The sequence below is a fragment of the Nuphar pumila genome, chromosome 2, assembly GCF_984573655.1.
Source record: "Nuphar pumila chromosome 2, dmNupPumi1.hap1.1, whole genome shotgun sequence".
Taxonomy (NCBI): Eukaryota; Viridiplantae; Streptophyta; class Magnoliopsida; order Nymphaeales; family Nymphaeaceae; genus Nuphar; species Nuphar pumila.
The window spans coordinates 72,574,845-72,586,264 of NC_143250.1; the positions used below are offsets into that span (position 1 = coordinate 72,574,845).

Sequence of the window (11,420 nt, forward strand, 5' to 3'; positions counted from 1 at the left end):
CTTCCATGCATCAATAGCAAAATCAAATTTTGCTAAACTATAGCATTTTTTGATGTCAATGCTATTGATGAGCCTTTCAATTATCTTGGAATGACCCATCCTCCATTTCTTTCATATTCGGTGACGGCCTTGAACATCATTTTTCTTTGAAGAGTCACTTCCTTTCCAGTTTCCATTTTTCATTTTCCATCTTAGTAAGTATAAGTTTAGGCTCTCTTTCAGTGCCATCAACAAAACCCCATAGACTGTTTTATCATATTTTATGTTTTACTATGGATGCCCACATCACATAGTTAGTATCATTGACTCTTACGGGAATGGAGACGACCACTTCTCTTTCATCCTCCATTTTTAGAATAATGAGAGAAAAAAAAGAAGGTAGCAAGAATTTGCTGAAGAGAACTTTGATGGTGCACTTCCCGATACAACGATCCCACGAACCGATGCTTCACCAATCTCACGATCTTGTTCTTGGCTTTTCCGAATGAATCACAACCCAAAAGCACCAAGGCTTTGATACCATATGAAATATGAACAAAAACAAACAAGAGTCTCTTATGAGCTTATAAGAATACAACCAATCCACAAAAGAACCACTTGTGAATCAATCCACACATCCACACAAGGGCCAAGAAAGTAAAAAATAATAGCTTTTGTATTAAACAATGCTTGAGAAAGCATGACAAACATAAAGGGGTGAACCCCCATTTATAACAAGAGGAAGAGATAGAGAGCAGCCCAACTGTTGGGCTGCTCCCAACGGTCACATTTGTGACATGTAGGAGCAGCTCCAACAGCTAGTTGGAGTTGTCCCAATCAATGACATCATAAACCAAAAAGTAAAAAAACAAAAGAAATAAAATGTACAGCCAGGCCCTAATGGGTTGACTACTGTTACAAGGTAAAATGACATGCATATCTATACATGTGAATATATATATTAGAAGCACAATCTTAACATAAACCTATTCTGTTCCAGTACGTTAATGATAGCTGCAGATGCCAATCGCATGAAGTCCTTATTGAATAGTCAGCTTAAACTATCTAGAGACAATATGTGCTTGAAATGCTATGGTATACAAGTCGGTTCTTCTTTTTCCATTCCACTTTCTTCATTATAAGCCACATGCTTTATTTGATATTTCAAGAACAACACGTTATAAAAAGAGAACTTCATCAAGTGAAAAGAAGAAATTAAAATAAGAAATAGCAAGAATCAAAAGTAGAAACAAGGAAAAGGATGAGGGCGGGTAGTCAGTTAATCACATTAACTGACCACCAATATTCACCCATCAAATTAAGCAAAAACATAATCTGCAAAAAAGAAGAGAGAGAGATACACATCAAGTTAATTGCATAGAAGCACGCATATGGAAAGAAAAGGAAAAAAAGAAGAAAAAAATAAAGAGGTGGAGGTACCTGTTCGAACAGTTACGTCAACAATACAAAGTTATAGGTGACTAAGAAACTCCCCATTTCCCACCTTTGACAAGTTCAAAACTTGAAACTCAGTTTCGCGCTTTTATACTCCACTTGGTATGCCTTGCCAATGTATATTCCCCATTGTTTGTATCTGTATGCACCAATACCAGTCTTCACGTCAATGAAAAGAAAAGAGAAAAAACAAAAATGCTGGATCGAGCATGCAAGGTAGAAGATAATGAAAAAGTTAAAATCAGAGAGAAAAATATCTTGGGGGTTGGGAAGGAATATATATATATATATCTTTATATATATATATATATATATATATAGAGAGAGAGAGAGAGATTACCTACTGTTAGTTTTGAAATTGACTTCTATTTGAATCCTATGTCCCATCCTCCACATCATGCAGCAAGATATCCAAAGAAGGAACATAACCTGCTTCTTTCATTTGCAGATACAAATTCTTCAACTCTTCATACACAAGGCACCCTTGAGGAATGGCAGTATCACCTACAACAAAAACATGAACTTGATTCTTGACCTCTATCCAACTCTTGCCTGCCTCTTTTCTATTAGCACTCCCCTTCATTAATCTCCTCGTTCTCGCAAGCGCACTCCATTTTCCTGCATCAGCATAGATGTTTGATAGCAATATGTATGTGCCTGAATGTTCTGGCCTCAAGCTTAGTATCTTCTCTGCAGCCAAGCTTCCTAAATTTGGATTGGAATGTACTCTGCAGGCAGCAAGAAGAGCACCCCACACAGACTCATCGGCTTCAAAAGGCATGCTTTTGATCAATTCAAATGCCTCTGAAAGCCTACCGGCCCGGCCAAGCATGTCAACAATGCATGCGTAATGCTCTTGCTTTGGTTGAAGAGAGTAATTGAGGCTCATTGATCTAAACTCTGACAAGCCATAGTCCACTAGTCCAACATGACTACACGCACAAAGAACACCCAAGAATGCTACATGATCCGGACAAACACCACAAGATATCATCAATTCGAACAATTCAATTGCTTCTTTGCCATATCCGTGTTTCCCGTATCCCATTAACATTGATGTCCACGTAACCAAGTCTCTGTGAGGCATTTCGTCGAAAATTTTTCGAGAATTATAAACATTACCACCCTTTGCATACATATCAATCAATGCATTTGCGAGCGGAAGATCCTCACTGAACCCGCTCTTCATCACTCGGCCATGAACCTGTTCTCCACATGCCAAGACCGCCAAATTCGAGCAGGCAGTAACCACACTAGTGAAAGTGAAACAATTTGGCCTCAGACCCTGTTTTTCCATCTCAAAGCACATGTACAGAGACTCCAGAAGGCCAAATTTCTCATATGCAGATATCATGGTGTTCCAGGTGATCAAATCTCTCTGAGGCATTTTGTCAAACACTTTTCTCGACTCTGACAAGCTCGCACAATGTGCATACATATCAATGGCAGCGTTGCTCACAACGATGTTGTTGGCATACCCCAATTTGATTGCTGCTCCATGAACCTGTTCACCGCAGGCCAATGACTTGGTCGACCCTGATGCTCGCAGGGAAATTGAGCAACTGAAATGATTCAGTTCGATGCCTTCTGAGAGCATGTGCCGGAAAAAACGAACTGCCATCTCTCCGCTGCCTCTCCTAGAGTATCCGGCGATCATGGTCGTCCATGAAACTGCAGTTTTTAAGCGAATCTGATCGAACACCAACCATGCAAGATGCATGCAATTGCACTTCACGTACATATCCAGAAGTGCATTCTCTACGTAAGTGGACACCTCTAATCCATCCTTCAATGCACACCCTTGAATGGAAGAGCCTAACCAGTAGCAGCTCAGGCCAGAGCACGCCTTGAGGGTGGTGGAGAGAGTGAAGGCATTGGGACGAACCCCTACCCGTATCATGTCTCGAAACATCGCCACAGCGTCCATGTAATGCGCCTGGGAGACGTAGCCGGTGATGGTGGTGGTCCATGCAACAACATCTCTCTCAGGCATTTCGTCAAACAGTTGGCGACCTTTCTTCAGACGGCCACGTTTAAAGTAGTCGTTGAGGAGCTTGGTGGCAAGGCATGGAGGCAGTCTTGATGCTGGGGACCATACTTGGGGTTCAGTGAGGAGAAGAGCGGAGGTTGACAGGAATTTGCCAGTCATGATGGCTTATGAATTATGATTTCCACCCTCCCTTTCCATTTTAGTCACTAGAACAAAAGCTAATCAGAAAGACAGTTTTTGTTTTTTGTTTAGTTACATGGAGAAACCCAAAGCATGAGAACGGGTAGATCATGGGCCGACCCCTCTGAAGAGAAAGCTCTGTGGCTAAGACCTTCACCCGCAGGGAACCTTAACCGCCTGGCCCTGTATGATAGTCAAGCCCCATCCCTTGGGTCTAAAATCTGACAGACAGTTGACTGTGTGGGCCACATAGTAAAAGCCCCTTTTACCACAGAAGGGGTTTTTTCCTTGACATGCAAACGGACAGAGATGGAATTGGTTCCGTCCAACTTGTGATTCTATTCATCTTGCTGTCTTGTTCAAACTCGGCGAGTGAAGTAGGCAACTCAGTCTAGTTGACTGAGCCTCGCGGGATCAAGGCTGAAAACAATACATCTTACTAAATCCTGAGCCCCCCCCCCCCCCCATCAAGACAAAACCAAGACATTAGACTTGGCCTTGTTAAGATTCTTGGATAACCAAGTTGTCTCAAATGGACCATTTTTTTCCTTTTGGTATGGCTACATTGTAACTTTAGACCAGTTTTATCATGTTGGTATAGTTTAAATGCCTTAAAACTTTGTGTTTTTATGACGAGGAACCCTTGCCGAAGCGAGAAAAACCTTGGGTGGGGCCCCATGACCACCCTGCTTTACGCAGCCCACCTCTAAAAGCTATGGACACACCCGTGCACCAGCAGGGTTCGATCTAATGTCTTCATCTCAACACCCTGCTGGCCATGCCAGTGACTGCCTTAAAACTTTGTTGTAAAACATGATCATCATTTATCATGAAGATGCATATTATCACAAATTAGTCAGTTCAATGCATCCAAGGGAATACTTGCCATCCATATGCTACACGGAGGAAGAGCATTCTGAATACCCTTTTTCTACGAAAAATGATAGTATTGTACAACAAAATTGACATAGTTTCTCAAAATGCCTTATAATTTTTTAAATTTGCCCCATGTCCAAATTCACAAATGTCTGACTTAAGACCATTTTACCTTTCATAAGAGCAAACCTTAGGTTCATGTGATATATAAATATGTTCTCTAGGAATCACAAATTTTCACTAAAAGATATATTCGCATATTTTTTTGCATACCTCACGAAAATCGCATAACCAAATCTGTAAACTTTTTGTAATTGAAACATATCAAAACTTCTCAAATATTTCACTAAATTCTCATATATAGTACAAAGTTTGCATAACCAAATTTGCAAAATTTCTGTAACTGAAACTTGTTGAAACTTTACACATATTTTACTAAATTCGTATATATAGTATGAAGTTTGCATAGGGATGCACAACAATCTAAGCTGACTCATGCTCGACTTAAGTTCATCTCGATAAAGCCCAAACTGAGTCGAGCTTATACAAAGCTCTGAGGCTCGATCGAGCAAACAAGCCAAGCTTGATCAGCCTACCGAGCTTAATAAATCTTGGTAGGCTTGATAAGGCTCAACCCCATTTCTCGAGCAACGTGCTTGTCCCATCTCTCTCGTTCGAGCCCGTCCCTCTCTCTCATAGCCCCTTTCTCAAGCCTCTCTCTCTCTCTCTCTCTCTCTCTCTCTCTCTCTCTCTCTCTCTCTCTCTCTCTCTCTCTCTCTCTCTCTCTTTCTTTCTCTCTCTCTCTCAAGCCCCGCCCTCATCCCCATCTCTCCCTCGCTCTCTCTTGGAGCCCTCTCTCTCATCTCTCTCCTATCTTGCTTGTCCTCCCATCTTCCTTCCTGGACTTGCCCGTCAATCCGGTGATGGCAAGTCCACCTCCTCCTCCTCCTCCTCCTCCTTCATGGCAAGAGATATGGGCAATATCGTCATTGTCAAAGTGGTCTCTGTCATCGTGAAGGAGGCGAGCACCATTAAAGAAGTCGGCAGGGAGGTCAAGACGGATATGTGGGTCCACCACTTGAGCTTCTTGCCTCTGTCGTCACTGGGGATGTTGAAGATGGATACATGGGTCCGCCACTCAAGCTTCTTGTCATAGCCACCGCAGGATGCCATCTTCCAACGTTTGATTCTCCATCCAGATCGGGTAGAAACTATAAATTGTGACACTATCTCTCTCTCTCTCACCAAAAAATGGGAGGGAACTTGGTGGTGGAGGGCGGTGGAGGTGGCTCTCTCTCTGTGCCTAATGAGACTGGGTTGAGCTTGGCTCGGCTTAATACTCGGCATGATCCGAGCTTGAACACCAGTGGTTCAGGCTTGGGCCAAGCTCGAGCCGAGACTATACAGCAAATTTCTTGGGCGAGCTAAGCTTGAACATGCCAAGCTCGACTCATGTGCATCCCTAAGTTTGCATAACCAAATCTGTGAACTTTCTGTAACTAAAACTTGTCCTAACTTCACAAATATTTTACTAAATTTGTATATATAGTATGACAAACATAACTAAATTTATGAACCTTATAACTAAAACCTGTTGTAATATCACAAATATTTTACTAAATTTGCATATATAGTATGAAGTTTGCATAACTAAATTAGCAAACTTTCTATAACTGAAATCGTAATATTATAAATATTTTACTAAATTCGTATATATAGTATAAAGTTTGCATAACCAAATTTGTGAACTTCTTGTAATTGAAATTGTAACATCACAAATATTCCACTAAATTTACACATATTGTAGAAGTTTCATATTTAGATTGTGATTGTGCTCTGTATATGCAGAAGTGTTGACTAATTTATGGACTTTACAGAATTTTGCAAATGTTAGGAGTAAGGACTTTGCAAAATTTCCTTTCTTATGTGAAATTTTGTATGAGCATTAAATGCAATACTTGGCTTTTAAAACCCTTCTCCGCAGCCTAAGGCCATTTTCGTATAAACTAGACTTTTATTTTGGTCCCCAATGTTCTTTTCTTCGACAAAAATTTTGGCATCTGTTTCCAGTAAATCATCGGTGTTATTTCACTGGCAACATTTCATCAGTGACAATGAGTTTTTTGAGAATTATCAACAATGAGTTTTTTTAGTAAGCACATCTTTAACAACTGAATCAATTATTTTTTGACACACCATCGTGAATCAGTTTTGTGTTTTTTAAACATTGTCATGAGCCAGTTACTTTGCATGGTTTTCAAGTTATTTGTGCATGATCAATAGCATAATCTTTTTTTCCTATAAAACATTTGCACGTGAGTGTCAATTTTTCGCTATGTTTCCTTAACAATTGGTATGCCTCTATCTCGAATTTGGTTGTTTATCTGTTGCGTATCTTGTATTATAAACATGAGTATGAAACACTTGCATCATTTTTTAGTTTTTTTTTTTTGCATTGTCAATAGTTTGTTTTGTTTATTTTTTGTAATTCTCTTTCAAAATCATATTCCCTATTTATGTTCCCCATTTATTTACTTATATATGCCTCTATCCTCAAATTTGATTGTTTATTTGTTGTATATCTTGTATTATAAACATGAGTAGAAAACACTTGCATCATTTTTGAGTTTTTTTTGCATTATCAATAGCTTATTATGTTTGTTGTTTGTAATTTTTTTTAATAGTCAATTTCATGTATCTATTGTCTGCTTGTTTACCTATATTCCCCATTTTGTTATTGTAGAAAATTTTGAATTTGTTTATTACAAAATAATGACTAAGAAGACTATCTTGGGGGGGGAGGGAGGGGGGTACACCCACACCATTGGCTATTGTTGGAACACAGCAAAATATAATATATTACAAATTGGGTGATGCTTCTACCTAAAGCATCAATCAGGCTTGACAAGTGGTAGAAAGGGGCCTACTATGTAGCCGCGAGCTTGGGTGTCAGACATTTTTCACAGAAAATGTAGCATCACAAATTGATACCTAAAAATTTGCACTCAAATTTGCAGCATCTAATACTTTCAAAGAGACTTTGATGCGGACCAAGTCTGAAGTGAGTGAGATCTAGCTCAAAAGGTCCAAAGCATGCAAACAAATTCAAGCAAGGTCAATCTGGATCTGTTACCCACACTCCAAATGATGTAAGCCACCTCAACCACAAGAGACCTATGCCAAGGAGACATCACATTAGCCATGCAGCCACCTCAGCCAGTCGCCACATCAACCATGTGGGACCCGCCCTTAGGCACCCCCTCATTTAATGCATGCAGGTAAGATCCACTAGAGGCATCCCCTCTAGAAGCCACCATGAGGTACGTGTGGGCCCCACCCAAGGGCCATTAATCTTTTCTAAGAAATTCATGTAGACCCATTGGGCTCCCTTCTTAATGAGCTTTGGAAGCCTAAGAGGCTCTTGTGAGTTGGACCCTCATAAGTAACTTAGGGAGGTATTACATAAGTAGAGAATTAGGTAGTACCTAAGTAAGTATTATTGTGTTTAATAGGCTTTGAGATTTGTATTGCTTTTATGAGAGCTCTCTTTGCCTATAAAAAAGGCTCATTTTGTATGTGTGAAAAGAGTAATTGGAATTAGTCTTCTCTCTCAAAATTGTCTCTCTTTTCTCTTTTCTTTTTTTTTTTCTAGTTAATGTATCTCTCTCTTGTGGACATCCTTCTTTCTCTCTTTTTCCTTACCCTTGCGAGTACCTCCCCCTGACTCATTCACTCTTTTCTAAGGGTTCTTCTCTTTGTTTGCATAAGATAGTTTAGACCTTGCTTAGTCTAGATTTGCCTAAGTTCCAAGTAAGACCATTTCTACCTTATGTTTGGTGAACTGCATCAACAATGTGGAGTACTCGACCTAACAACCGTGTACAAGGAACCTTAGCCAACCTTGGATGGACCAAACTTTTTCCCAACCTTATGACACTTTTCATGAAATGTGTAAGCTATTGGAAACCTTTCTCTAAGCCCCTCTCAAGCCTTAACCTCTCCTAAACCCCAACTTGTTCAGAATCTATTTGCTGAAGAAGCAAAATTTTTGTCAGACTTGCAGAAGTTGTCTAGCCCAAACCGTTCTTCATTTAGATCTAACACTTAGACTCAAACACCCTTAGGATATCTATATAAAACCCTTCAAAAATAAAAAAATTTATTATATGTCTGTATGGAGATATTGATTTTACAATTTGGGTTTGTTTTACCCAAACCCAATCCAACATGCAGAAAATCTAATCTTGAACCATAACGTGTCTGATTTTTAATTTTCAAAATACAGAACTTGTGACCTTGAAATTTGGCATGTTCATTCCATAAGGTGTCTAAAATCATTCCCTAATTTTTAGGAATTTTCTATTTCACCAATTGGGCATACCAAATTTTTTACCGAACCTTATCAGAACAAGCCTACCTTGTTACCTGAATTAACTTTTTAACTTGACCCTGAACCTAACCTAGCCTACCTAAACCCATAAACCTAACCTAGGCATATTGTAACACATCAATGTGGTATTAGAGCAATATTCATATGAATCTCCTACGCAAGTAGATTAGATTTCATTATTGCTCACCTTAAATGTGAAGTATTAGTATGAGCAACCATCTTGGATAGAGTTTGAAAGAGAACACTTGAAAAGGTTTGGACCCTCTCTATATATCAATCATAACGTGGATATGAAATATTTGAGACAAAAAGAATCCATTCAAGAATATCAAGCCGAGTTTGAGGACCTAAGCACGATGTGCGGTGATTGGTCTGAACCTGCATTGATAGGCACATTCATGGGAGGTCTCAAAGAAGATATTTCAATCAAGCTTATGGCTCTAGACCCCAATACATTGGAAGTGTGCTTTGTAAAATCATGAATTATAGATGAAAGGTGAAAGAAGTCCAACCATATAAGAAGGCCTACATGACCCTCTGATAGGTCGGGATCACTCACCCAAGTCAAAGAAGAGGGTGCCAAAAACAAATTAGGCCGCCCCATCAAGACCGAGTTTATTAGTAGATCCCAAATGGTGGATCGACACAATAAGAGGATATGCTATAGTTATGATGAAAAGTGGAGCTCAGGGCATAGCTGCAAGGCCCTCAAAATGTATGTGTTTTGTGAAAGCGAAGATGAGAAAGTGAGGATGAACCGATCCACACTTTGAGCAAATCAGAGGAGAAAACAAATCAAGGCCTTTAAATCTCTTTTCATGCCCTCTCTGGAGTTCCTATTCCCAATTTCATGCATGTGAAGAGGAGATTATGCCAGCTGCAAGTGGAGGTGTTGGTTGACACCAGATCAACCTATAACTTTGTAAGGAAAGATCTTGTACCAAGCCTTGGATGTGAAGTGAAAGAACAACCATCATCAATGCATGATCATGTACCCTAATACAAATATTGTGATGTAAGAATCCAAGTTTAAAGTAGACTTTACATGCTTCCTATCTAAGGGGTTGACATAGTCCTAGGGATAAGTTGGCTTTGACCCCTATAAATGGTTCAATAGAACTTTGGCAAGATGAGGATGAGTTTTAAAAGAAACAAAAAAACCACTTACCTAAACACTCAAAGGCTCAAGAAAAATGACAAGAGCTTTGAGGATGCTCTTCGAAAATTTGGGGTCACTCAAGAAGCAAATGGAGTAAGATTGAATGTATTTTTTGTAGTGATGTATGACCTATGAAAAAAGGCTTGCCAAATCCAAAAGAATGATGGGAGGTTCCAAAGGATTAGGAGTTTGGTTGAGGAGGATCATAATGGACACCCCCATCACCAAGTAAAGGGAGATACAATGTTTTACAAGGAGAGGTTCCTACTTCTTGAGGATGCTGAAATAATTCTCGATCTCCTCTACCATTTTTACTCAACTCCAATCGATGGACATGAAGGGTTCTTCAAAACCCTACAACGAATCAAAGGTGAATTTTATTGGCCCAAGATGAAGGATCATGTGGCAAAGTTTGTGAGAAAATGCCTCAAGTGTCAAGCTAACAAATACAAGGCAATTAAGCCCGCCGACTACCTCTACCCATTGCCTATCCCAGACAGAGCTTGGTCTGACATCTCCATGGATTTTATAGAAGTCCTTCCTCCCTCCAACAAGAAAGAGATCATCTATATTGTACTTGATCGATTTACCAAATTTGCTCACTTTATAGCATTTTCTCGCAAGTACACCACCCAAACTGTTGTCAAGACCTTCTACCACCATGTAAGAAAACTTTACGGAATGCCTAAGTCCATCGTATGTGACTGTGACTTCTTATTCACCAACCATTTTTGGAAAGAATACTTTCACCTTTTAGAAACCTGTATGAAATATAGTACAACCTACCACACCCAAACCAATGGCTAAACTAAAGTAGTGAGCTGAATCATTGAAACCTACCATCGTTGTTTTGCTTGTATACCAACCTTGGGTTGAATGGTCTTATAACACCTCCTTCCATTCATCCACCCGAATGGCACCCTATGAAGCCCTCTATAGTTAGCCCTGACCTAAAACCTTGTCCTATGAAGAAGAAACTGCCAAGCCCCAAGAGGTAGACCGACAATTGAGGATAAGCGATAAACTCCTTTGTCTCTTAAAAGAAAAATTTGTCGAGAGCCCAAAATAGGGTACAACAACTACATGACAAGAACTAGAAAGGTAGAGAATTTCATAATAGAGATTGGGTATAACTTAAAAGAAAATCTTGAAGGCAAGTACATGAGCAACAATAAGAAGTCCATAAACTCACTCCTTGATATTATGACCCCTATCAAGTCATGGAACGGATTGAACCTGCCACTTACAAACTCAAGCTACCTCCATCGGTCCAAATCCACCTGGTGTTCCATGTGTCTAGGCTTAAGGCACATAATGGAGATCCTCCCGAAGTAGTTGCAACCTCTCCCAATGTGGTTGAGCCTCGAAGGCCAATTCAGATTCTAAAGACT

At 39.7% G+C, this 11,420-nt stretch overlaps 1 protein-coding gene across 1 annotated transcript; it reads right to left on the reverse strand.

Annotated features, from left to right (window-relative positions):
* Positions 1-637: 637 nt before the first annotated feature.
* Positions 638-3,876, reverse strand: PGN (Tetratricopeptide repeat (TPR)-like superfamily protein). The gene is made up of 2 exons (XM_089997723.1): positions 1,775-3,876; positions 638-1,573 (listed from the first exon to the last, which is right to left on the reverse strand). Exon 1 carries the CDS (start codon positions 3,581-3,583, stop codon positions 1,811-1,813), a length of 1,773 nt encoding a protein of 590 aa, XP_089853849.1. The 5' UTR covers positions 3,584-3,876; the 3' UTR covers positions 638-1,573; positions 1,775-1,810.
* Between the last annotated feature and the right edge of the window lie 7,544 nt (positions 3,877-11,420).

What these genes read in the sequence shown, in the direction of transcription:
- PGN (XM_089997723.1), bottom strand. Translation starts at nt 3,583, where the DNA reads ATGACTGGCAAATTCCTGTCAACCTCCGCTCTTCTCCTCACTGAACCC.